At 42.7% G+C, this 27445-nt stretch overlaps 1 protein-coding gene across 2 annotated transcripts; it reads right to left on the bottom strand.

The window, feature by feature from the left end:
* Positions 1 to 2: 2 nt before the first annotated feature.
* Positions 3 to 26150, bottom strand: tmem260 (transmembrane protein 260). 2 transcript variants are annotated; one of them, XM_031278711.2, is made up of 16 exons: positions 25704 to 26150; positions 22419 to 22450; positions 20692 to 20843; positions 9698 to 9875; positions 9474 to 9587; positions 8995 to 9174; positions 8809 to 8849; positions 7443 to 7529; positions 5972 to 6080; positions 5552 to 5724; positions 3883 to 4054; positions 2959 to 3098; positions 2130 to 2306; positions 897 to 950; positions 543 to 627; positions 3 to 400 (listed from the first exon to the last, which is right to left on the bottom strand). In XM_031278711.2, the coding sequence occupies exons 1-16, from the start codon at positions 25810 to 25812 to the stop codon at positions 140 to 142; spliced, it is 2064 nt and encodes a 687-aa protein (XP_031134571.1). In that variant the 5' UTR covers positions 25813 to 26150; the 3' UTR covers positions 3 to 139. The 2 variants fall into 2 exon arrangements, with proteins under 2 accessions (XP_031134571.1, XP_035850496.1); XM_035994603.1 differs by lacking the exon at positions 25704 to 26150 and adding an exon at positions 22586 to 22819.
* Positions 26151 to 27445: the final 1295 nt, after the last annotated feature.

Below are 27445 nucleotides of genomic sequence, written 5' to 3'. Positions count from 1 at the left end.
TCATTTTATCGTTCTGGAGCACCACCTTTAAACCAAAAGAAGAGGCACATTGGCTCAGACTTCGTCCCCAGTGCCTTGCACTTCGGCTGGGCTTGCGGCACACTGAGTGTTCCAGCTCAATGTAGGTCTCTCCAGGTTGTTATGGGGTTTGCCTCCGGCTCTGGCGGAGCTCATCTCTCTCTTTGAGCAGGTTAGTAATGGCCGAGCGTATGGCCGGGGTCTGGGGATCTGTGGGTTCCTTCTCTAAGTAGAGACTAAAGTGCTGGGTGCTGCAGGTCAGCAGGCTGTCTGGACTGTAGCCCCGGTGACCTGAGCGTAGCAGCCTCTCACAGGCCAGTGCCAAGTTCTTGTCCCAGTTTGGAGGGTAGTCTGAGTGGGCTTCGACAATCTCCTTATACAGCTGCCGAGCAAACACACAGACATATACACACAAAAGCAGATGTTACAGCAAATAACAGAAAAAAAAAACTTGTACGGCACTTAAATCTGCCCCATTATGGTAAATGAGAGTATTGTTGCATGTTTGTTGAGGTCAGACTCACAGTATAAGACAGCTCAAAGAGGCGAGCTTTCCCTTCTCCTTGCATCCTTTCTGCCAGGTCAAACAGAAAGAAAGCAGTCTTCATCCTGAAACAAAGCATAGAGGCTCAGGGCTAAGTGCTGGATGGATGAGCCATGCAGATCCACACTCACAGATGCACCACTCCAATGGAGTGATTTATGTAGATGCCGCCACCAAATAGAATGTACATGTAGATGCTCTACCACACAAGACTGGTTTATGGAGATGTTCTAGCGGGCTAGTATGCATCATGACACAGCTTTTTATCTGCACGCTAAAGTATACAACCTCTCCAAAAAGGAAACCAGTCTCTTTTGTAAAAACGTTACTGTACCTGGCTTGCCACATCTCCTCATTTGCAACACGCTCCCAGGATGCAGGATGGAAACTGTTCACACATGAAGAAAAAAAAACGTTTCTTTATCTAAACAGCTTCAAGCGTTGGCTGGTGCACAGTTCCACTAACTATAAATTATTATTTATGTGAATATATTGTTCCACTCGACTGTGCAGGTTTTGATACACTAAACATCAATGTTTGCTGCATAAACATTAAATGACTGAGCAACAATACCAGCTAGCACATTAGACATGGAGTAAAACCACATCTCCCTTTTTCACTTTGTTGACTGTAAACACTTGACCTCTTCTTCAAAAGAATATTTTACTAGGGTTCCCGAGCTAATATTTGGCTTGTGGGCATCAGCAGACACGCTTGTCGTGGGGGTGTGGGAAATAATGTCACAGTATTCAGCCGTGGATATCTAAGTGAATGAAGGGCTGCTGGCAACAGCAACAAAATACGGAGCTTTGACTAATTCCACTTTGGACACAGTTATTGACAAAATGCAATAAGAAACTCATTATTTTTCATCTTCAGTCTCATTTCAGATGGCTAAGGGCCTTATGTCTTGCTCTGGTTGAATTCACAAAGAGCTGGATCACAGCATGGAGAACACAGGACAACCTCACTGAAGGAAGCTCTGTGGAGTCTGTGGAAGGGTGATTGGGAAGACCACAGAGAGACGAGGGGGCGAGGAGATGTTGGTGATGAATTACGTGGTGAGGACTTATTAGTTGGGGTTTATTATCTTTCTGAGTGACTCTTAGTTGCATTTAAAGATCATTTTAAAGTTGTTTTAAACAATAAGCAAAATTATTCTTCTAGTAGGCTGATTTAACCTCTTAAACCCAACTGACTTGCCATTGGACCAGTCTTTACAAACTCATAATGTTGAGCTAAACTCCAAAGATAACAAATATGTCTGGCTTAACTTAGAGGAATGTGTATAAAATTATGCACAAGACGTAGAATATTTCCACTTGGTTCTGCCGTAAAAAACACAGACTTTTGTGTTTCATTTCATTCAGTGTTAACATCATATTGCTTAAATGAAAAAGTGGAACAAGTTGATAGAGTACCTGTGTTATTGTCAAACAGTGTGAAATTAGGTGATTTTTTTTCAACCTTAAAGTTACTTAGGAGGAATAGGGGAAACTGCACGTTTAGGGGTGAAATGCATACCTGTGGAGAGACGTTAATGATTCTGTATATTTGTGTATGCACCTGTTGTGTGGCTCACTCCAGTTGTAGATGTTGCGAGTTCGATGGACCCACTTTTCAGGGTGAAACTGCCTCTGAGCTGGCACCAAGTAGTCACAGACACCCATGGGCCAACGAGAAAAACTATGTCCCCAGCTTGGGTCTCCATCAGGCAGCCCAATGCAGGCAAACACATGCCTACTGCAGAGAAACAATCAGAAAGAGGCTTGCTCACATACTCAATTATTATCCATGTAAACACCCCTCTTTCCCCAGGTAACTGCTGATGATGAGACACACAGGAACACCATGTAGACAAACAATTCCTCACATCCCAACATTTTCTAGCTTCCCTCCAGTCCTGTGCTGCTCACCAAGGCTTGTACCAAGGGTTAATCCCATGGGTCAGTGTTGCCCCACTGAGAGACAGGCATGTTGGCCTGGCAAACACTGCCCCCTGGTGGGCTTGGTATTAACAGGTCTCCAGCCGGTTTCTGGGTCTCAATTCCACTTGGGGGAGCGAGTGATGAGAGTAGGGAGCAGCAATCAGTCCAGAGACCGTTTAACCAAATCAAGTAGATTACTCGACTTCTGTAGTTCATCAAACATCTTTTATGGCCGCAACAGTTCTATGGGCTTATCTTCTCCCTGCACTCACCGCTGTGTCGACCATCCCACTGTTCTCTGCCTCATTAGATCACCCACTTGTTCATTTGGACCATTGTTGCCCTCCTAATTCACTCTCTCTCTCTCTCTCTCTCTCTCTCTCTCTCCATTTTACACTCTTCTATTTATCTGTTCAGACCACTCTTTTATTCTCTCTCAGCTCTCTCCCTGTGTCTCAGTGACTTACTGTGTGTTGTGGGACAGAAACTGCTCCAGACTGAAGGTGTCTTTATCCTCGGGGTGGACCGGGTCCCACCAGCGGCCAGGAAAGTGCACCCCAGGGTGGTGCTGCGCCAGCTTGGCCACATACCAAGCGTACGTCATCATCTAGAAAGAAGGAGGAGTACCACCAACTCTGCTCAATCCTTTGTATCCCTGTGATTAGCAGTTAAAGTACCACTCAGAGTACAGTTCACTTAAAGAAAAGGATTTATTGATTTATTTAAGTTGTTTTAACTCCCTATTTGAGGTCATCAAAGGGTTTTTTCTTTTCCCAGTTTAGAGTCTAAAGTTGGAGGCTCTTGTTTTCACTTCTTATTTTCATTGCATTGCTGTCCTAAAGCACTTTGAGATATACAAACTTATGATGTACATAATGACTGCATGCCCAACTCAGAAAGCCTGCCAGAGACTTCCAGACATTAGGCTGTAATTTATTGTATTTTATGAATTTCAGTCCGTTATTACACAGCCATGGTACATTGCTATTTTGTCCAAATCTTTATTTGAAAATAAAGAAATCCTTTTCTGAATTCTATCTTTCTTACTTGACAACCAAAACAAACTGAAGCAATGTTGTCATAAATCAAATTAGCAGCTTATAACATGGACAAAGAACATAATACAAATCAATACAATACACACAATGCAATGATGTTAAACTCGGTGTTCTTCTGGTTGGCCAGTTCAGTATTCCTATTTTTATACCTACGTTTGTTATACTACTTGAATTGAACACTCAGAGGGAACTTTTACTTAAGTTGATTTTTGGTTCTGAAATTCAGCTGTTCCTAATAATACTAAATTATTACTTTTGATTTTAATCAAATATCAAAACTTCAATGAGAACAGCTCAACAAAGACAAGATGGTGGAGAAATCACAGCTCTGACCTCCTGGTCGACCAGACGTGCATCGGGCCGTACACCCTGGCAGTAGTATAAGTAGCGCAGGGAGTTTCCAGGCAGATCTCCTCTAGTCAGGATGATTGAGTCTGTTGGGAAGGAGGCCAGAAGCTCCCTGCCGAACCTCTCGACCACACGGTTTCTGCTCTGATCGCACTCCCTTAGGATTATCAGCACATACAGCATCATATTGTATAATATTAACAAAACACAAGTTGTGTTTACTGGAATTTAAAATAGGGGTTGAGTGCATCCTTACTCCTGCTTAGAAGTGTGTGTGATGTGTACCACTGTGTGTATGCGAATGCTTGTAGGTTCGCTTTTAAGGTGCTCTGAGGGTAAGTTGTCAGTGCCCCCGCCCCATCCCCTCTGCAGAGCACTCTGGCTGCCTATCTAATCGTGGGGAGACAGGTGTGATGGGTCTGACAGCACAGGCCATGCTCTCCCCTTGATCAAAGCCACTCAGTGATGGCTGTCTGGCACTCCCCAGTACTACGCTGGTGTAATCTGCCTTCTCGGACAGCTAACATCTCAGACTGAGCTCTGTGAGTGGAATCTATGTGCTAACCGTGCCTCTCTTTAGCCCCTACCATGGGGTGAGCAGAGAAAAACCTGACATGTGGAGTTCAGACCTGCGGTGGAGCGCAGAGGAGAAACAAATCAGGTTGACTCAGGGAAAACTAATGCATGAGGATTTTAGAATAAGAGGGGAGTTTTTTTATTTCACAACTTTACTAAACAGCAGTATTTAAAAGTAACTTTGGATAGGGCTGCTCGATTATGGGAAAAAATATAATCACGATTATTTCGGTAAATACTGAAATCACGATAATTTAACACGATTACTCGTTGACTTCTGGAAAGATGTTGCAATTATTAAACTTAAAAACAGTGGATAGAGTTAAATAAATCAACAGTAAAAAAACACATACAACTGTGAACTTTGCCTTAATACTTTTCCTATTGAAACTTTATTTTTTCATTCAGAACACAAGACAAAATAAGAGTTTACTTGCAAAACGTAATGAGCTAAATAATTGTTATTCTCGATTATTCTGTTTTTGTGATCATTGGGAGCCGAAATCATAATCACGATTAAATTTCAATTAATTGCACAGCCCTAACTTCGGACACATTAGGCTCTAGTATAGTTACTGCAACAGGGATATTGTTTAGTAAAATTGATTCAGTATCAGGACAACCAACAGAAACTTTAAAACAAGAGCAGCTTGACAAACTATTAGAGTTCACTGGTGTACTGTGATCACAATCTTTGCAGTTGCAGAATTAGATTTTATAATTGTCTGGAAAGTATACGTTACAGACTTCATGTCTTAGCCGTACAAAATAAGGTCTTTTAAAGACTGTTTTTGCGCTACAATCTATATTGAATTGGATTTGAAATGAAACAACCAATGGGCAAAAAGGACTGTGAGTCCCACACCTAAAATGCACATTTTCGCCAACAAAAATCTTAAAACTTAAAGTCAGCATTTTTATCTCAGTCATTGTTTCATTTGAGACCCAATGTGTTGTTGTACCCAAACAATAAAATACATAATATTGTATCTGATATTTATGTTATATTCTGACTACAATGTACGTTTTCATCACACCCAACAAGAAGTTGGTTATTGTAACTGTGTACAATGCTCACCTGTGATTGGTGTGCACCATATGTGCCAGCACAGCCATGGTGAGGACCCAGCCTGTGGTCTTCCACACCCCCCCACAGCCCAGCCTCCTCTCCAGCTCAGTGTGTGTCCGGCTCAAGCCGAGGCCTGCCAGCACACACACTGCAGCATCACTCTGGAGCCAGAAACGCTCAACCTGCAGGAAGTACACACACACAGACACACACACAGAGACACCATTTTTCATTCACAGTTTCATTGCTTTTGTTTGGATTTATTTGTGTGTACTGCCCACTGTAAATAGATTTCTCATAGGAAATTGAACTGTAATTGTAACTCAATGTATAAGCATGCTTTTTAGACCACTGCAGGTAAACGAAAACAACAGAAACACTTTGGATTAGAGAGAGGATGTCAATCTGAGTTGAAGTCTCATGGCTCACCACTCCAAGCAGTAGGGGTCTGCTGATGTCCAGGTTGGCTCTCCAAGCAAAAAACAGTGAGTAGACCACCAGCATGGCAGTCAGCAGCCAGGACACTGAGCGACACATCCTACGATAGGAAAGGCCAGTAGTTATTCAGTTTACAAATATTTCTCATTTTCATTATCACTTCATGAATATTGCTCCTTATACTCCTGGGCTGCAGTTTCCACATATCTAATCTTGTTTTGAATAAGTCCATAAAAACATTAACGCAAGGATGGAGATCACAAGCCGGGGAGAAAATGTATACGCCAGCTAGGGAAGAGGTGCATGATTGATTTTCTAATGCAGACTGAGTCATAATGACCTGGTGCCAACCACTGAATCACAAACTCATTACAGTACAGCTGTAAAATGTACTTGTGCACTAAAAAGAAAACACGCTACCCTTGTGGGAATAACAAATCATCATCTGAACCTGAAGAGACACTTTCAAGCCAGAGAAAATTACTTTTGGTTTTCCTGCCAAAAAATGTAACTAACCAGTTCCACTGACTGGCCACTAATGCATACTGTCTCTTCACATTGTTGTTACCTTGCACAGCAGCTGGAGAATCGCGGGATCACATATCACACGAAAATCCATCTCATCAGGCTTCAAGTAAAAGCATTTGTATCGAACCAATCAGTGTCCGGTGAGGAGCTACTGGCAGCTACGGGGTTGGTATAGGTGTATGTGTTCGTTCAAAAAAACAATGGCGGACGTGATAACAGATGGTTCATCCAATCACCTGCCAGGTATTTTTTGAAATGCCTGCCCTTTCCAAACAGTTTTCAATGACGGCTTCTCAGACGTTTATGTGGAACAAACCATCTGGCTCAACAGGATACACATTATGCACAATTAGTTTAAAAAAGTAAATGCTGATTTTTTATTTAGTTATAAAATGTTCTGATGTTAACATAAAAAGTAGTTTCACGCCACATTTCAACATTAGGAAAATTAGCATTTGCATGGCTTCCTTTTGGCATCAAATGACATGACCTTGCTCTTTTTCATCTGTGTGTGTATGAAGCCAAGTTTATAAAAGTGCACCCCAGGGGCGCGGCGGTCGAGTGCACTACAGAGCCCCAGGGCTACACTAGGCTTTATCAGCTCCACCCCACAGACCACAGAAAAGGCACTGCTTTAATGAATTACTGGATCACACTGCCACATATAAGCAGCGATTTACTTGTACACACACACATTTTTTGAAAATCCAAAATACACATTAACCTCTCTTGATTTGAATGCAGAGCCCCGCGACAGCTTGACAGTTAGGTGCCTCAGTGTTTTTTTGTATTCTCTTTTTCTAAGATCAGCATTTTGTCAGTGGTTTTGTTCCCTGTCTTTTACTCCAGGGGATTAGATTTTTGGTTGAAGTGGCTGCTGAGATGTGTGTGACAGAGTTTGGTGTTTTGTATGCCGGCGTCTCGCTCATCCTACCTGTCCCATGAGGAGAGGAGAAGGCCTATTCCTGCCAGCACCAGAACAGGAAGTGAAAGGTCTTCCAGGCAGTGGTCCAACTGGGCCCTGCACACACACAAACACACATATAACATATATGATGGACACCAAAGACAAGCTCAATTACCCTCCCTGCTTCTGAACTCAAGGACACCAATTATTAAATGCCCTCCATCCCCTATCAAAACAAACTCCTTGGACTGCGCGTTCCTTCTTTCAATCGGATTGACAGATACAAATGACTGTGTCATCCACCCCCCGCTGTCCCATCCTCTCCTCACAGTGCCTGTCAGTCACAGAGCGCTTGCTCAGAGCAGAGAGATAGTTTCCTGCCTCTTCCTTAATACCCATCTCTATTTGACAGCTTATTGAGTCTCTATATCTCCCAATGTACACTATGTGTGAATGTGCTCACAAGCGTGTGTTTGTGGGTGTGTGTGTCAGCTTCTCCAGCGGGTTTACGTCTCCAGTGCGACATGCCTGTCATGTTCCCCTCTCTTCCCCATCTTGAAGGTGTGCTTGTCCATCAAGCAGCAGGGGTGATGGGAAGGGGTGGGTGCCTGGCAGAGGGGGGGCTGGTAGTGGGGGGTCTTAAGACGCACATGCACCCCCATCCCGTCAGCTGGAGAAAGATACCAGGAGAGGGATGACTGCGGTAGTGGTGGTGGTGGTAGCAGGGAGCAGGGGAGGAAATCGGGTGGAGGAGGTGGGGGGGTTGCTGGAGTGGAAAAATACAATTTCTCCAGCTCTATTGCAGTGTCTGTCATCACAGCCTGTCACGCTTAAACACCAGAGCTGAGTGATCATTTCAAACTGCTGGAGAAACAGAACACAGAGATTTGGCCCTCTAAGCAGGTTCAGTTCTGCTTTGATGGGAGAGAGTGGAATGCGAAGAACAAAAGCTGCTGGGGAGAAGAGAGAGAGATGGGATGCAGAAATGACTCTGGGCTCTCAGAACAGATTGGAGTGTCTGTGGTTAAAACTGTAAAACACCATAACCAGCGCAAAAAGTGGTTGGGTCTCCATCTGTAGAACCACATGTGCCCGTACTGTGCCTCAGATCAAATCCCCAGTTTTCTCTATTGGTTCTTTTTCTACTCCATCTTTGAATCTAATGTCTAAGTAGAAACAGACACCAAATAAATGACTTTCTGAAACCCGACGATCTGACATTCACGGCATGAGCCTTCCAGGAAAGACTGTCTGAAAATATGCACCGCTATCCAGTTCAATTCAATTTAAAATACGTAATAAACAGTTGCATTTAGAATTTAAATGTGTGAACAATTCAGGAAAAAAGAAAGACAAAAAGTAATTAAAAAAAAAAAAGACCAACCAGACTCACTTTAGCATTAAAGTCAGGTTTACTGAGCTCTCCGTCTTTGCCTGCAAACAAATAGAATAAAATGAAAACAATTGGTATACAAGTTAAAAAATGTCACCAGAGCACATATACAGACTAATGGCAAATTATTTAAAAAAATCTAGGGTAGTGTGTTAGATTTATTATAGCAGGGTAAGCAGCACGTACCAAACTGAAGGTGCCATATTCAGCCCTCAGCAGGTGGGTCAGCAGGCCAGACAGGGTGGTCTGATCCCCCCAGCTCCAACGGGCTGTGTTGAGGTAGGAGGAGATGGGCAGGTAGATGTACGGCAGAAAGCCAGCAAGGAAACACACTCCCAGAGACACAAGTCCCCGCAAAGACAGCTCCTGTTGAGATTGTTTGGGGAGAGATGTTCTCAATCTTTGTATGTTCTCCAAAATGGAAGTAAAACTGACCCACATTTAAAAAAGCAGCATCCCAAGAAACAATATTTTGGATTTTTGTTATTACACGACTTGATATTTAATATACAGTATGGCAAGTGCCTACCCTGAAGATGGGATGGCAGCAAGAATGGGGAAACCTACTGTACAATTATCCTTTTCTTGCCTGTCCTAAGGTTTCTTAAACACACATTTAGAATGTGTTCTATGAGAGCTTTTATAAATAAGACCTCAGAACTTACCCTGAGAGAGTAAAGTCGGTGAAGGACCCAGGGAATGATGACCAGTACATACAGCACCAGAGTGTGCTGGTTACAGAGCCCCAAGCCACAGCACAGCGCTCCCCAATGTGCAATCTGACAAAGTCAAGCATTTTAGTACAGCACTGTGAGTTCAATTTGAAGTTATTCAAAGAATAATCAGAGGAAACTGAAAGACAGGTTTCCAATGAGGGTGAAAGAGTTACCTTCCCCCTCTGGGTGGCGTTTTCAGTACAGTGGAAGCTGGCAGACAAAAAGAAGAGCAGACCAACAAAAAGGTTGTTGAGGGCGAAGACCTCTGCCACCATGGACCACTGCCAGCTCAGCCTGGACACAGCGAACAGCCCTCCAGCCAGTACTGCTCCGGGGCCAGGGCCTGCCAACCTGACAGTGAGGGAGGAGAGGCCTTCATAATTATACACTTACTTACTATTATACACAACTTTAGAAAGATTTGCACTTTCCCACACAAACCCAGGAATATATTATGTGTATTTAAAAACACATACAGTACCTGATTCCAACCAAACTAAGTAATCAGACAACCCAACATTCAATATACTTACTTTTTGTTCTTAGTCACTTTTAAATTAAACTGTATTTTATTTGATCCAAGTTATACTTCACTGACACAAAAAAGGCAAAACAACAAAATCAGCAGCTTCACACAAAATTAAATTTTTGCAGTAACAAAAGCCACCACTTCACCCAGACTAATTTGGGGACCCATTATAATCTTCCCTCGACCTACGTTTGCTTTTCGGACAAGACCTTGAAAAACACCCAGTGAATTGGGCCATTCACATATCATGAGAACTCCCTCCCCAGCAGCCAGTTGATCTTGAGCAGACTGGCACAGAAACGTGGCAGAGATAGCACTTTATCCTCAGCTTCTTAAATATAATGTGTGCACAAAAGTTTCCCCTTCCTCCTCTCCTGTACTGTCTCCATCTCCTTTGCGGTAATTGAAGCAAACTTGGGATAATCTGTCATACGCTAAGACCCACCACTTACTAAAAATGAGAGACAGAGGGGGAGAGAGAGAGGCGACAAATGATGGGGAGAAGGGAAAGAAAAGAAAAATAGTGCAGAGAAGTGTGCGTTTAAGGGGTGAGACAGCGTGCGGGATAAAGGATGAAATATAGAAAAGGGAAGAAAAAAGTTCAAGAAGAGAGAGGGGGAAAAAGAGAAAGGAGGGGAAAAAAGCAGCCCAGTCCCGGCATGCTGGCTCTGAAATATGAGCAGGCTCGACAATTAGGGAAGTCAGGCAGTATGGCCCTTTCCACCATTGTGTGGAGTGGCTTAGAGTCCTCATCAGCCTATCAGCTAACTGACAGGCAGAGAGCTGCTCTATTCAGCACCGCAGATACAAGCTGCAGGCCAAACGGCTGCCAGGTCCCTTATGACCCCACAATCCCTTGCCGGTGACAGCTTCAAGCTCCATAGCAAATTAGGCGCTCTCACATTACAATCGCAGAAGACAGATTCCATTAACGGTATCTGAAATTGAGTAGAGAGCAGGCCCGTTATCAGACCTGACTCATAAGCACCGCCATTAATCACAAGGCATGATACCATTTATACATTTCCAGCTCTCTGCCTGCCGCTGTGATAGTCAGCCACAAAAGGCCTGATGAGACTTAGGCTAGGGGAACAATGGAGCTTTCTGAGGAAAGCGCGGTAAATCAGGAAAAAAAGGAGAGGGAGAGCGAGAGCAGGGTAAAAAAAAAAAAACTCTTGCTTGCTGACTACTTCCCCTTTTTTTCTTGGGTTTTCTCTCTCCTTCTCTCCACTATTTTTCCTCTGTGTTCACTGTAAGGCGAGCTTGGTGAACGTGTGTGCGTGTGTGTGTGTACTTAAGGGGGGGTGGGCTGTGTTGATGGGGCGTCTAGGAGTGGGTCTTAATAAGAGATAGCAACGTCTTTCTCGCTGCACCGCTCCAGGAATTAGTTGTAACTTGAAGGAAGGATGAAGAAGGATGGGGTGGAGGGGGGCAGATGGGGACTTTTGTTGAGGTGCAGAGACCCCCCGCACCCATAAATTTCCCTCCCTGCATGACAATTAACCCACAGCTCATACACCTAGCAGGGGGGCTGATTTTGGTGCAGCACTGGGTGCAGAACAGTCGTGGGGGTCCACGGACGAGGTTATTACACCAAGTATGTCCCTGCCTTGAAGCCTCGTCTGATAGTCAGGTAGCACTCGTCACATATTCAGAGACACACACAAACATGTACACACGCACATTCCGGTTCTTCAACTTCTTTAGTCTCCCAGAGTGCCTGACAAATCTCTCTGTTAGAGCTCGTCAGTCCATAAGAGCGCAGTGATGTGTGTATAGTGCTGCTGTAAATGACCTGTCTGTCTGCGTGGGACCACCTGGGTCCCAGTCAGCCTCTCAGCCTCTCCACAGCTCATTCTCCAGGCTGGCTGCTCCCAGGGCGCGCAGATAAAGCAGGACACATTCTGACACCAGTGTGGCCGTCTTCCCTGTTATCATGACTCAATGCAGTGCAGGATGCTGCTGTGCTGAAATGTTGTGGCTCAGTGACAATGGCCTGGTTGAGACGCGGAAGGAGAATAACACGGCTGACTACGAGACTATACTACCCTGAACTGATCCACCCTGCCAAAATGGCTGTGTCATCATCACTTGGGTAATTAACTGAATCAAATATTATGCAAAAGCCTGGAATGAAGCACAAACCTGGTAATACATGGTTAAAAAAGGAAATTACCAATAATTTAAAAAAATATTGAAATATTTAATTTAATTTAATACAAAACTATTCTGAGCACAAGTTCAAACTGAAAGATCAAAGGTAAATAAAAAAACTAATGAATGACAATGATACAACAGGCTCTGGTAAGCAACGCCCCCTTCAAGGACACAACAAAAGCTCAATATAATCACTTTGAAGTGTCAAAATGGGACCTGCCTCATTTACCCCCTCAGTTCTACAGTATGGGCCAGAGACATGCCAGCACCAGTGTCTCTGCTAAATAACAGCACACAAAAAGCCTACACCAGCACTCTGCACTGAAAAAGGCTTCACAATGGAGCTGGCCAAGGGAGCCACTGTCACACACCACCCCGAGGAACAGACAATACCACAGCTGTGCCATCGCGGATCAGCACTACACTGTTCTCTAACCGAGCAGTGGTTTGGGAAGCAGCGCTGGAAAAGAATCACACATTCCTGAAGAGGGTAGAGAGCCCGAGAGAGGAGGTGGCCTGCTCGGGCTGAGGCTGAGGTTTCCAGCTGGCCCTCGCTGACACCCTAGGGCTCTCCTCTGGCCAGGACACCAGGCAGGGTACTTAGTAGCTATTATATGACAGTGGTAACTAGTGTCTGATGCACTGCTTTGAAATTTCAATGCCAAGTAGCAATTGATATGCAAATTTAAACTTTGAAATGTTAAGTTACAGTATGTGTATGTGTCAGGAAACCAAATAATAACAATTACACTAAATAAAATACCACTAAGTGTTTTAAAGCCAGTCAATGTATGGATTGGGGTTGAGCAATAATGTCTTTTCAGTGAAATTGTTTCATTAAAATATCATATCATGTTATCATTTTAAAATGATAATACACTCCTCTAATTTACACATGTAGTTCAGTTTACTTGTCAAATGGAATACTAGTCAGCCTGTGAAAACAGATGTGTAATGTCTTCTGTGGCTTTGAAGAAGCTCTCCATCTAAAAACAATAACACTGATGACATCAGCATTATTATGGTTTGGGATTTTTAGCAGAAAGCCTGTGTTACAAACTGGGGGCATGGACCTAAAAAAGACATGGACATTTACCAGGCAGAAACAGTTTAAAGAAAGATTATAAGGAGTTGCTTTATGGCAAATTTGGATCTAGCGTTTTGGATGCTTAAGCTATACTTGACACTGAATGTCAGAATATCTCAACCTCTGCTGCTTTGACTTTGACAATTATTCTTTTAAATTCATCTCGTCTAACTTTATGGAAGTGCAATACTAAATCACTGGCGTGCCCATTTAAAATAATGATTTCAAGCAAATTGTAATTAAAGACTAACCAAATTATATGTTATTGTTTTTGTTTTACGTGTGCAATGACTATTTGTTATGTAATTTTGCATAAAATTGCCATAAAGTACACAATATTTCTAATATTACATATTTTGAACTCATTAGGCTGTTCTCATCTGTTTGTATCATATCTTTTTCATTTTTCCAAATTATTTGGTGTGAAATTCTTTCAAAAAATCCAATAGTCATCACCAAAATATCACATTATTGAGTAAATAATATAATACATTATTTTATTCTTTCAGTATTGCCCAGTCCAAACCTTTTTTATAACTGACTTTTAAAACAGTATATTGGAATCTGAGATGCCACAGCCTAATTTTCAGCCAGTCACTAAACCTGGCACTTCCATGTCTTTCCTGCCTCCCCCGGTGTGCAAGAGGAGGATGTTTGCTCAAACAGAGAGGAGGGTAAAAAAGGGTCCATGCTCTGCTGCTCAGAAACCCCTCCTCCAGGAGACCGCTCCAGTGCGTGTAAAATTAATCACCACAATTCTGCTCAAACAATGCAGCAACTGACATGACAATTTCTTCCAGAATGCCATCTTAATCTCCACCCAATACACAAAAATTACAGGAAGAGGAAAAAAAACTATTTACAAAAATCCTGTGTTTATGCAATTCACTGAATGCCATTTTTATTGCTGTTTTTTCCAACAAAGTCATTAGGCACACACCAGTGATACACAAATGTTGCTGTAAAGATTCCATTAACTAATTCTGGGTGAATTGTAATTGCCGAGTCTGATCCGTCTCCGTGCCTGGTGCCTTATTAAGACTGCCTGTGGTGGGTGAGAAATGTAATATTGACGTCCGAAGCAGACACAATCTTGGGCCCACGGGCGAAAGGAATATTAAACTGGTACTGTATTCTGCTGTCTATCTAGCCCTCCTCCTCTCTTTCCCCATCCCATAGCCAGTAATGAGGAAATAACATCTTCATTAGACATCTGTTTAACTGTATTAGAGGATGAGTCCTGGGGGAACCATTGGTCATGCTGAGGATGGGGGAAGTAAAAGAGGTCTGTTGGACTACAATATGACGAATAAGATACTGCAGAAATGTAACAAAAGGTCCGGAGATTGGGGCCTTTTAAATAGACAAACCTAAAATTGTCTTCTGCATTTTCAGGGCAAAATAGGAATGGGTGTATTCTATATTGCCACTTGGGTAGAAGATTTTATCTGACCATAGCAGATGTGAGAGGGAGGGGCAGCTTTGCCACCTGCAGGGAGAGGTGAGAACATTATCCAACAAAACAACTCTATTTAGCTGTTTACGAAATATAACTCACACACAAAACTATGCAAATGACTGTAAACAACAATCTCCACACACATTGCTCCTGACATGACCCCAACAAGATACACACAACCACACCCTGTGAAAAAACGACCCACCTGAGCAGGGAGGGAAGGCACCATCAGGACCATATGGTGAAGTTCCTTATAAGGAGCTGGGGACGTAGCACAAGGCAGGGGATGGCACACCGCCCACCCTCAGGTCCACTGAGGTATCAGCTGTGCCACATGGGCCAGCTCTTGGTAGGGGAGCCTCTCGCAGGTGTGCTTTTTGTTTTTAGGGCCGCCATGGAATGGGGAGGCCAGGCACCTTTGGTGCGTTTCAACAGTCTCGTTATGTAACAAAAATTGATGACTGAGTGTTGTGAGGTGGTTTTTCTGCTCTGATGGCTGTCAGAACACTAACATGTCTGCAGCTGATTTCTCAGGAAAAGCTCGGGAATGGAGAGAGATTCCTCCCAGGTAGCAGAGATTCAGAGCAGCTTTAGCAGATAAACTGTGAAACGAAAGAGCACAGAATACCAAGCTGTCTGGATTATCCCACTATAAAGTGTGCATTCCTCTAGAGACTCTTGGCTAAGGCCTTTAGCATTCCACAGGCAAAATGTTTCTTTCTGTGAACCTCCAAGTGCAATCAATAGTAATTATCATTACGTCCACCATCCTCAAAGGCTTGTCAGGCCATGGTGGGAAAACATAACAAGACATGCAATTTGGCCATCAAACCATATGATCAAGCCAAGAGAACTGTAATTGACAAATCAAAGGATGGTTAAGTGCTACATTTAAACTTATGCAAGAGAGAGAAGTGGCTTCCAAGCCTATCAATTTACATTCCCCCACATTAAACACGGCAATCTGGCCGACTAATTTAAATTGATACATCAAAGGCTTGCCATGTTGGGTGTACTCCAGATGAATTTCAAGGTCTTACAATTTACTATTTGAGAGAAACTGCCTTCAAGTACCCATATTAACATTTTGCCATCTGAAAATAATCACACAAAGTGATGATTTGTTTGGGGAGGGGTCTACTTCTCAGCTGATGCGAACCTAAAAATAAGAAGTACTGAAAAAGTTTATAAGGGCCTCAAAGGGACAAAAACGACAAAATACATCTCAGAATTTAATTATGTTGGGGGAAAAACACAGCAAACTGACGTCACTGCAAGGATGGAGCAGGTACGAACGGGTGTCAACTGGTCAGTTTTGGCATTTCATCTGAGGGAAAGGCCTAGCCAGACAATCCCTGCAGGGATGTGGCATGACATTAGGGTTGCACGATATTGACAAAATGTGATATTGCGATATCGATTAGGAATATTGCGATATTGATATCAATTTCGATATTTTTAGGCATATGTAAAATTACAAAAGTTACGGGAAAACGCATCAAAATAGATTCATAACAAATTAGTTTTCTTACAACGCAAGGTTTATTTCAACTGACAGTCATATTGGACTGGTACACCATGAATAAATAAATAATGACCATGTCTACAGAACAGGACATGTTTTACTGGTTGTACAGTATAAAAACAATAAATAAAGAGAACAGGACACAACTTTTCTTTCGCTTCTCTGATTCGTTCCGTTTCGTCTCTATTCATTTCTTCACTTACACTGTCACTCTGTTGAAATATGCACACACGTGGTATGCTCCATAGGGTTTGTCACGTAGTGGACACGTGCGCTGACGTGCACTAACATGTGCAAGTGGCACGGTAACTGGCCAATAGGGCTGTGTATTGGCAAGAATCTGGCGATACGATACGTATCACGATACATGGGTCACGATTCAATATATTTCTATACTATGCGTATAGCGATATATTGGGATTTAATTTTTTTAAGTATAATTTTAGAAAAACTAACATTTAAAAAAAAAGACATGATGTTCATAAAAGTCAAAGAAGTTTACTTTAGGTAAACAATTCAGTACACAGAAAATCAAACTGCAAGTTTGGGACTGTGGTTCACAGGTTCTTGGTAAGCAAATTTTTATATGCTAAAGTAGGCCAAAGTTCAGCCATAGCTACATTGTTAGCTTCTAGCAAAAAGTCAGGCACCGATAGGCACTGTTAGGCAAGGACACTAGTGGTGCGTCTCAGCATAGCCATCTAGCGGTAGGGGGTTTAAACACAACATAAAACGTGAACCACTGTCTTACATGAATATTTTTAATTTAAAAAAAAATATCAATATTGCCTTTTTTTTAAATCAATACAGTATTGCAAAATAAAATATCGCAATACTACGGTGTATCAATTTTTTCTTACACCCCTACTGGCCAATGAAACATGATCATTATAGCGTTTCAAACGGGCTCTAAATCGAACACAACTAAGCCACACAGCCAATGGACGGGACGCAGCGCTACACAAAATATTGCATACTTGCAGACACTTTCGATATGATAACGCAATAACGATATTGAGTCAAATATCTTGCACCCCTAGATATAATACTGAGCAAAGTGATATTGCGATAACAATATTGAGTCGATATATCTTGCACCCCTACATGACATCTATGCTAGTCGTCTTGGTATGGTCAAAGTACCCAATGCCCTCCATGCCAGAACCGAGAGGGAGGTCTTGACCATCAGAAAACCCTCTCCCCCCCCCCCTTTCACCCTCATCATCTTGTGCCCTCTCCAGTAACCCCTCACCAGGCAGAGTCTGCCAGCTGATCCACAGCCACAAGCTCATCCCAAACTAGGCCCTGAGTAGATAATGACTAAAACCTTTTATGCTATTTTTCAAATTGAAAGCGTAGATTATACGTTCATACTTAAGAGCTTATATGGTGTGACTGGGTACTCTAGCTGAAGTCCTAACTACCCATCATCCCTTGTTGGGGAGTGGGTAGGGTTGGAGGTCCTGATAATGACTTTTTACTTGACCATAATCCAAAATTGGATCTAAATCCCCAGAGATTACAAACAAGGCTACAGTTAACATGCACACTGTGAGCCAAATATCACTCAGACTGCATGGATATTTTCTGGTCCTCAAAATAGCTGTCTGTAAATGTCTGGCCAAGAACAGAGTCCAATCCTCCAATTGACTGGTAACTCATCAAATGTATTAAGACTAGGGGAGCAGTATGGATATGAAGCCTAAAAGCCCCAAAGAAGTCTTACTTCCCTTTCTTGTTGTCCTCTCTTTATTCTTTTCCTGTCCTGTCCTGGAAAGAGTGGTTGAAGCTGGCAAGTTTTGATTCACCTCTGAGAAGCAGTAAGGCGAGGCAGGGTGTAAGGCTGATGCAGTCTGGGCTTAGGGCCAGTCTCCTGGGGAGCACTTCCTCTCAAGCCCCTGCCCTACTGCAGCAGGGCTGACCCTATACCCTGACCTACTCCGGACCACCTGCCACCTAGCACACACTGGCCAAGCACACAGGAAGTATGCCCACAGGGCTCGACAGTGCGAGCGTTTCACTACCATTTGCCACTAAAAATAGATGTGTGCTAACTATAAAATGTATTTAGAAGCACATGTGCGAATGCCCTAACGTTAGGGTATTTTCACCCTTTCATCGTTTTTTTGCAGATTATATTCATAGCGAGTTCAGACCAAAGATTCGCGACGAGAAGTGTTGATACTTGCAGGTACTTGCACTTACAAATGCTCCGGTCTGCAATGTTCTGAAACCTGCCAGATTACACCAATGAGACGAGACAGTGTATCATCTCTATAGCAACGACTCTCTGTACTTCCATTCTAACTTTCAGCTTTCCGGCCTAAAATATGAATGAGGATAGTGATGGTGAGATACTTGCTACAGCTGCATTTCTAGTACTGATGAAAACATGATTTTATTCTCTGTTTCACTGCCGCTCCCTCTCTTCAGTCACTCTAACTCGCTTGACCATACACCGTGCTCGCGGGCGCTCGTTGAGCCTCCGTCTAAAACTCTGCCATTTCCACCAGCTGACAGTTTGTAACATAGAAATAAAATGGATTGTGGCTGGGTTGGCTCAATGGGTAGAGCAGGCGCACATATACTGAGAGGCTTATGCTTTGACGCAGAGGTCCAGGGTTCGAGTCTGACCTGTGATGACGATTTCCTGCATGTTTTCCCCCCTCTCTCTCCCTTTTCTCACCTAGCTGTCCTGTCAATTAAAGGCGGAAAAGCCCAAAAAATAATCTTTAAAAAAAAAAATGGATTATGGATCATTTTAGTTCTATAGTTTGTGGCGGACTTGACTATCTGAATTCTCTATTGGCTGTTGAAACAGGTAACGTCCCTTACATTCTAAAACCAGCCTCTGGAGACTTGACCAGCTGAGTCGCAGCGCCACTATCAGCTGGCTTGAGTCGAGCTGAGACAGGCCGGTTCAGACCGCTGCAACTTTTCCCTGCAACGTTCTAAAACAGTTTTGTCTTATTGCGAATTGGACAATGACAATAACTGAACCTTGAACCATACACCATAAATAATTACTTAATAATTAAATAAATACAGTTGGAAGCAGAAATTATTACAAACCTAGTATACTTTTTGTATTCAAATAAATGAAATCACCTTGCTTGCAAATGTCTCCTCGTATGTCTTATTAAGGAAAAACACAAAATATTTGATAGCCTACATGTTCATTGCGCACCTAAATTTCTTTATGCGTGCTGCTTGGCAAAAAAGTTACTGTCAAGCCCTGGTCCAGTGCCGAGCACCTGGGAACACACACAACTCCATTTTCACCTGCTTTCTCCCTCTATGACTGGGTCATCACAGCTTGCCAAGGAGTAGAGTAGGAAGAAATTACATCATATTCAACAATTCCTATTCTGGAAGAGTAAATTAGAAGTATATGACATGCTTGGAAATGCCTCAGTATGCATAAACAGTGACAAAAAGGAAAAATGTTGACACTAAGCTGCCACCAACAATGCAATGTGGAAAATTACTAAGATCAGCAGAAGGGTGATGTAAGGTAGTCCGGCCAACCGTGGGAGATAAACACACACACAAAGACGGAACTGGTAAAATACTCCTTACGTGATAGGGTCAGCAGCAGGCAAAACTGCTGGGTGGGAGATGGCAATACAGAGACCGTAAACTGTGTTCATGACTGAGTGAGGGGAGAGATGGTTGAAGAGAGGGGAGAGGGAGGAGCAGAGTTAGTGATCCTGTTCCTCTCAGACCCAGGAGGCAGAAGAGGGAGATAAGAAATCGTGCCATGTCAGGATTGGGAGCATGCTGGGCAGTGGGGGGGCAGGAGAACAGGGACGTCGAGGTGGGGGTTGGAGGGCGCGATAATTGTGATATACATACACACACACGCACGCTCACAACGGGTGGCTGATGGGTAAACAGGCAGCGCAGGGTAGTGGGAGGGAGGAGTGTGGCTGGGCTCTGCTCCTGAATACTGAACAGAGGATCAGGAACGACACTGCCAGTCTGTCAGGACCCAAAAATACCACTCTCTGTTCTAGACAGCATCAAGATGCAAAACGTCAGTAAGGGAATGTTTAAAGACCCCCTCCACTCAATAAAAAAGGTCTCCTTTTTTATTTTTACTTCCCTTGGATGTTTGACTTTTGCTATTTAGATTGATGCATGTGCATCATGTCACTAGAAGGTTGCTGTCAGATTTCTCTCCTGAAGGGGGACAATTTCTCTGTGCTTTCCTGAAAAAAGTTTGAGACATATACACACAAGCGCAATTTTGTGACATCACATCTTTTGCAGATGCCAATTATGAGAGAGAGCTAGACCACTTAAAATGCCCTGACTGGGCATTATTTTAACTAAAGCACATTCCTTAAAATAAAAGCACAGCAATCGCAGAGCAGAGGAATAACTCAAACACATTAACAAATTGCCTACCTGCAGACAGTAATGCAGAGGGCACCGCAAGCTGCAGCCCCCAGCAGGCTACTCATCATGTTGACACTGTGGGCTGGAGAAAGTGAGGGCAGAAGACACATAGCCAGGCGAGCTAGTAGGGTAAAGACAGGGTATCCTGGAGGATGGGCCACCTAAGAACAAAATGACAAAGTATGAAATCCAAATCCAGAGACGCAATGAGAGATAAAGTCACTGCTTCAAGAGAGCAGCACATAAACAAGGTAATGCTTTATTCACGATGTGCTTGAGTAGACAGCAAGCTAAGATGTTGTACTAGTATATAGGATTAGGAGGAGTGTAAAGAATTTTGAGAAAAAAAGCAAGGATAAAAAAGCCAGAATGAGAATAAAGGAGGTGACCACGAAGCAAGAGTGAAGCAGTAAGGTTGTGTTATTATTACTACCCACATCTGACTGAGTGGGTAATCTAGTTGCTCTTCTGCCCTCGGTAGATGCCAGTAGTGGTGTGCTGTAGAGCTGCAGTAATGGAAAAGCAAGACACACCTCCCCTGGCCAGACCGCAAACTGACTCTGCTATGATACGAGAGCCCTCCTCACCCTCTCTTCCTCCCTCTTCTCACTTATTTTCCTCTGGCCTCTTCCCAAGGACAGTGCAGCTCCCTAAAGCCCGTGGTAGAGCACGTGGTGCTCACCAGCCCCAGCCCCCAAACCACCTCTGAGCCGCAGTCATTCTCGCCTGGGGATCTCGGCAATCACAGCAATTAGCCGCTAAGTCTCCTCCACCCAGATAAGGGCTCAGTCATTAAACACAGGCTCATTCGCTGGCACTGATAACACGAATCATGCAGGCAGGGAGAAGGGGCAGCTCTTCAAATGAGCACAGAGCTGAAAGGTGAGTGGGACTACCTCGCCAGTCACCTCAGACACAAACAACTCCACCCAAACCAAAAGGGACAGGTTAGGAACAGAGCATGTAGGTCAGGAGAAGTCAAAGAGAGAAAGAGAAGAAGTAATGTAGTGAATAAAAGAAAGAAAAAAGATAGCAGACAGCTTGGTAAACTAAGTGTTTGCGTCAGACAGGTACGTGACTCCACCAAAATGAGCATCAGTTAAGAGCATGTGGAGGAGGGACTGTGTGGCCGACAGGAGTGGACAGACATGCAACATAAGGACAGCTGAGGGACAACGGCCACAGGGAGCATGGGGAAGCAGAACTCTGGAGCTCTGGGGATCAGAAGGGGGGGCCAGCAGCCTGGGGCCCAGGGACGGCCTGCAAGGCCCTGGGGAGGCCTGAAAAGCAGACAGGCAGGCCACACGGACTGCAGCACTAACGGCAGGATTACTGGCATAGTGACACCGACACAGCCTCCCTAAAAGGATCACAGCGGCGTAATAAACTTTATTAAATAATAAAACTTATTATAACTGTTAACCCGATTTAGTTCATTCTTCGCGGCTTACACACACACAAAAAAGAGGGGTGGATATAATAAGCCTTATACCGTACATAAGGCAAAGCCTACAAAAGCCATCGCCTTACCATTGACTTTAATTGGATTTGAAAAACGGGTTGCAAATTATAGCATTCTCTACTTGCAACTTAGTAAAATAAGTGTATAGAAAAGAAGGGGAAAACCTGTGGACTGAAAGTAAATTAATCTGCTTTCTGCCCATGCTTAATTAAACTTCCTTAATGCTTATAAGAGTTAATGAGTGAATTGATTAAACAATACAGCTAATACTTACCCCCAGCTCACAAGCAGTGGTGATCAGCTCTCCTGTGGAAGAGAATAGGGAAGGAAATTAATGTAAACCCAATAATTATTATTAAGAGACAAGTCTGCTCCCAAAGTTTTCCCAAATCAAATACTTGCACTGGGGTTTTGCATTAATTTGCCAGGATCAAAACCTACAAATCTTCCCAGTGTGACATTTCCTAAGCGGCACGCTCATTCTCTTCATCTCTCGCTTCTCCCCTGATGCTTCCCTCCCCGTCTCCAGCACACACAGATATAAACACACACACACACAAACCATTAGACTCCCTCTCCAATGCTCTGTCACACAAGGACACACATATGCTGATCTGAGAATAATGCTTCCAGTCCCATCCTCCCCATGCATCAGGGTCCTTTCCCTTCCTTTTTTTTTTACTGCCGCTCTACGTGCCTCTCTCCTGCTCCCACACTCCCAATGCCTCGTTTAGTCCGTTGGGCAAAAACAGAAAGGCAACGTTGGTGACAGCATAGAATGAGGTAAGCTGTAAAAATAGGAGCTGGTTGCACAATTTTTTGACAAGCTCTGTGTGAGGTGCAGAGAAAACCCATAAAAGCTATTTGAGAAAGCTTTAATGTATCTGGGCACAAACACATTTGTGCCAGAATACACCCAGAGCGTTTCAAATTATACTGATTTCCCACCCAATGTTTGCATCTCCCACTCATGAAAATTGAAATTTGGTTCAGATTAAATGACATTGATAAATGTTTGGGTTCAAGACAGCTCCCTCTACTGGTACTAGATGGTTAGTCATCTTCTCCATCCAATACAGCCAATAAAACAGCGGCCTAGTTTCCTGCATCAGCAGCACTGACAGGATAGTCAATTACTTCACCAGCATACAAGCTACAAGTAGGATGCCTAGTAAATTAATACACAAAGCCTTTTAAACAAATTATATGAAAAAGGTAAAAATTTTGACCAAAAATGAAAAACTGCAACAGAGTAGAGGTGGTTATTTTCAATCAAAGCATCCATAAGTTTTTATACATGTTCAAAATAAACATTTCGAGAGCAAGGACATTGAACAGAATGGCTGAGTTTCAGAAGGCATTGGCTGCATCACGTATTTTGCAACTTTGCCGATACAGTGAATTATTATGCCTAAATTTCTGCCACATGAGGAGCCCTAACTCTTATCACTCTAATTGACCATGAAGTCAGAACTCCTCCACCTGCACAGCTTAAATGTTTTCTCAGCTCCATTTCACCTGGCATGAGCCGCCAGCTACCTGCCATCATTTTACATCACACTTTTTCATCTCTCATCGGTTTCTCAATTTCACTTATTTTCCCTCAGTAGTGACACACTTTTACACCATTCAACACTGAGAAGCTCAAACTAATACTGAGCCAAAGCATCCATCTCAGTGCCACATAGATGCAGTTCTGCAGCCCCAATACTAAAAAGGGAGAAATATTGACTCAACAGGGGAGCAGAATCGGTGCCAAGAGTCTTTGTGATAGTGGAGCATGGGCACCCACACCAGTCTTCCCATAATCCCCATCATTTCCACACTCCACATTCCTAGACAACAGCGTACCCGCGGGGCTGTGCTCAAGCCTCTCCAGGGCACACCACACCTAAAGAGATTAGGACACAGAGACGGAGACCTGGAGAATTCGGAAGGGTGTTCAGCTGGCACTATCAGAGCGGGCATCCTGCACGGTCCCTAAACACTGTGGAGAAGGGGCTGGCCATTTTTTTCAAAGGCCCCATTCGCTAGACAGCAGCACAACCAGCAGGGCTACTCAGCGCTCCAATTGCCTGTGCAAAATGTGCATTCCCCTCCACAGCAGCTTGTATTCCAGAGCAGCGCAAACCTAACAAGCAGAGCCTTCATGCCATCAAGTCCACATTTACAAGTTTGTAACCTTGCTATCACTTCTAAACACTGTAATTGTGAAAGGCAGTCCTTCATAAACTGCATTACAAGAATGTTGGAAAACATGTTGGCCTACAACATAGGAAGGTACTGAGTGAAATACATTGTACACTGTAAAGGCTGGTTAAAGAAGAGTGCAAATTAAATGTATGCATACACACATTCAATTACAAACAACCCATATTATTTATAAGTCAAGGGCTGTCAACAATACTTTGTCATTACAAACGATGTCTATATTATCCACCATGGCAGTGCAGTCAGTGGTAGAAATAATGCTCTAATATTTTCTTCTTCTTCTTCTTCTAGCTCTGAAGAAAAAAACAGCCAAAGTTAGTCAAATGATTATTGCAGATTTGTAAAAAGGGAGACAATTTTGACACAGTCAACTTTTTAATAACTAATAAATGTTTAATTTCAGTGCAGGTGACTGAAATTAGGTTTGGATCAAATGGGAAAAGTTAATATTGTAAAAATTATCTTAGCATAAACTCATGTTAATCCACTGGGCCAAATTTGTTTTTGATCCTGACATCAGAGTATCATTAAAACATTTTTAGTTTCAAAGGAACCTTCTTATCACATCCTTTCAGTCAAAAGTAACACTGAATTTCTTTTGTAGACATTATCTACATTTTAAGAAGCTTTCAAAACTCATTTATGTAATAGAATAAATTAACTTAGTTGCCCCACCAGAACATTCATATTTGTGTCACCAAAGACAATGAACACAGTAAAAACAATGAAAGCAATATAAACTTCATAAATCATCAACAATACAGAACTATTTGTGCAATAAATAGGCTACAACTTATGTAATTGAAATCTCAGGGCATGGGGATATACGTTTGTTCATTATACTGACTGCACATGGTACAAAGAATCCCTTATATATATTTTTCTTTACCAGAAATGTTGTCCAGAAGGCATCATTTCAAATGTATTAACACTATTCAAGTCTGCCTTCATCAATATTAAATAATTAGCACAGAGCAGACTGTGAAAAAAAAAACGGTGCTGGTGTGTGAACTATGTATGTTCTTGCCTGGTTCTTGCAGGTAAACTTAAAGCTATTAATTACGGACCTATGAAAGCTCTCTAAGAATATATCTTGTGTTTCTTATGTCATTAAGATGTGTATTTTAAAATATATGTATGAGTGTATGTTGTTTTGAAGCAAGCTGTATGTTTCTCATATTAGCATAGGATTGGGTTTGTCGATGTTATGCACCTGTACCTGCAGTACCACGGACAGCACCCGCTTAGCTGCAGGAGCTACACCAACAAGGAGACACACGATTGGCTGCCTGGTAACACAACAAAGCCACATGACCAGGCGAGCATTAGCTAGCTAGCTAGCACCAACCTGAGTCTCCACCGGGAACAGTTCTCTGCACACAGGGAACATACAGAGCGGTTACACAAGCGACAGTAGTGCCTGTCAGTATCCAGCTTGTCCTCTGCTCCGCAGACATTTTTCTTTATGGATAAATACCGATGGTTTTCAAACAACTGCGACTAACTTGCGAGCGAGCTGCCGTTAGCATCCACACATTTCGGACGCTGGGGACTAAAACATAAAATAGAACTGTAGCTAAGCTACCAGATACCTGTAAACCGACGTTAGTCTAGAGCTGAAGTAAAGTTAATATGCCATCAAGTAAATACTTAACTTTACGGTATAACTGAAGGAGGCGTAACAGTTAGCTAGCTAAATTGAAACGTTTCTGTTCCCGGGATGAAGCAACTTAGTTCACGCCAACGAGCCGAGGTAAACTCGCGATACTACCGGACGCGCCATTTATTTTTTTAAAGTTACAGCAGTCATTGAACTAATTGTGATTTTATATTGTAGCTGAATAAATAACAATGTACGTTTGTTGCAGCGGATGTGTTGCTTGTGGAAAAACCATGGATGTAAAAAAACCTAATGACTTTACTTCCTAGTTTACTGTGACTCAGAAGCTAATGAAGAGCTGAGATCTCTTTCATCACTTCTGTTCACGAGGCTGACTGAGGGAGGAAGGGTCTGTACCAGTCTGCACCATGGTATGCAGCACCTGTTGTCTCCACAAGCACAACGCTATTTCTGTGTAAATTCATCTGAAAATAACTAAAATAAAAAATACTTGAGCCTGTTTTTTTGTTTCATTTGTGTTACCTTATCCTATTTCTAAATTGTATTTTTTAGATTTTCGAGTAGGTCTGTAATATAAATGTATGCTAGATTATAAGGAAACTTACTTAATTGTACTATGTTTTGCCAACTGCTCTAAAAAATTAAATGGAAGTCCTTAATGTCCGAAGAGGTATGAACATTACATAACATCCACATATTCAACAGCTACTGAATGGACCTTCTAGCGAGATTGTTTTGCAGGGAGCTGTTTCCAACATCAAACATGAACTTCCAGTCTTGATTATGAAGATTATGTATTTGTGCATACCCTGTTTATTTCTACAACTTGAACTGTAAAAGTGGTTTGCAGTCTTTGACTTTAGCACAACAGGTCTCAACCCTGACTCAATGGCCCAGCCCCCATTTCCTTCACATTAGGTTGCAGCAACTAAATGTGTGCTTCATTCTCTTCACTATTGTTCTGTTATTGTAGATGCAGCCAAAACCTGTTTTCTTAGTGGACTGTGGTGGTGCTGTTGAAGAATCATGTGAATGATGCATTACAAGGGGTTCAATACAGAGGGCCAGCTTAAGAGTGTTGACATTCCAGGTAAACCCAAACTCAAACATAGCTGCCTGTCTCATCCGATTTGGAGCCTTTAAAAAAAAAAAAATCCACGCCACAGTCACTGTAGCCCTCTTTAAACTCCTAGGAATTGAAGTATAATGGATGGATTTGTCTGAAATACCTAATAGATGTTTTATTGTGGCCCGCCTTTTCTAAAAAAGAAATAAAAGACAGTTTGTTGTGGCACACTGCCAGCACACAGACACTTTGATTTCCCTCTGAAACTTTACATTTAGATCTTGTAGTACGAGTAATACTACTTCATTTAAACACTATTATACCACTTTTCCTGCTGCTAATACACATTTAATTTGGAAAGTATTAGATTATAACTGAAACAAGATACATGCACCCATAGATG

The sequence above is a fragment of the Sander lucioperca genome, chromosome 18, assembly GCF_008315115.2.
Source record: "Sander lucioperca isolate FBNREF2018 chromosome 18, SLUC_FBN_1.2, whole genome shotgun sequence".
Taxonomy (NCBI): Eukaryota; Metazoa; Chordata; class Actinopteri; order Perciformes; family Percidae; genus Sander; species Sander lucioperca.
Note: the sequence above shows the minus strand (reverse complement) of the source record. Positions and strands in the feature narration are given on the sequence as shown.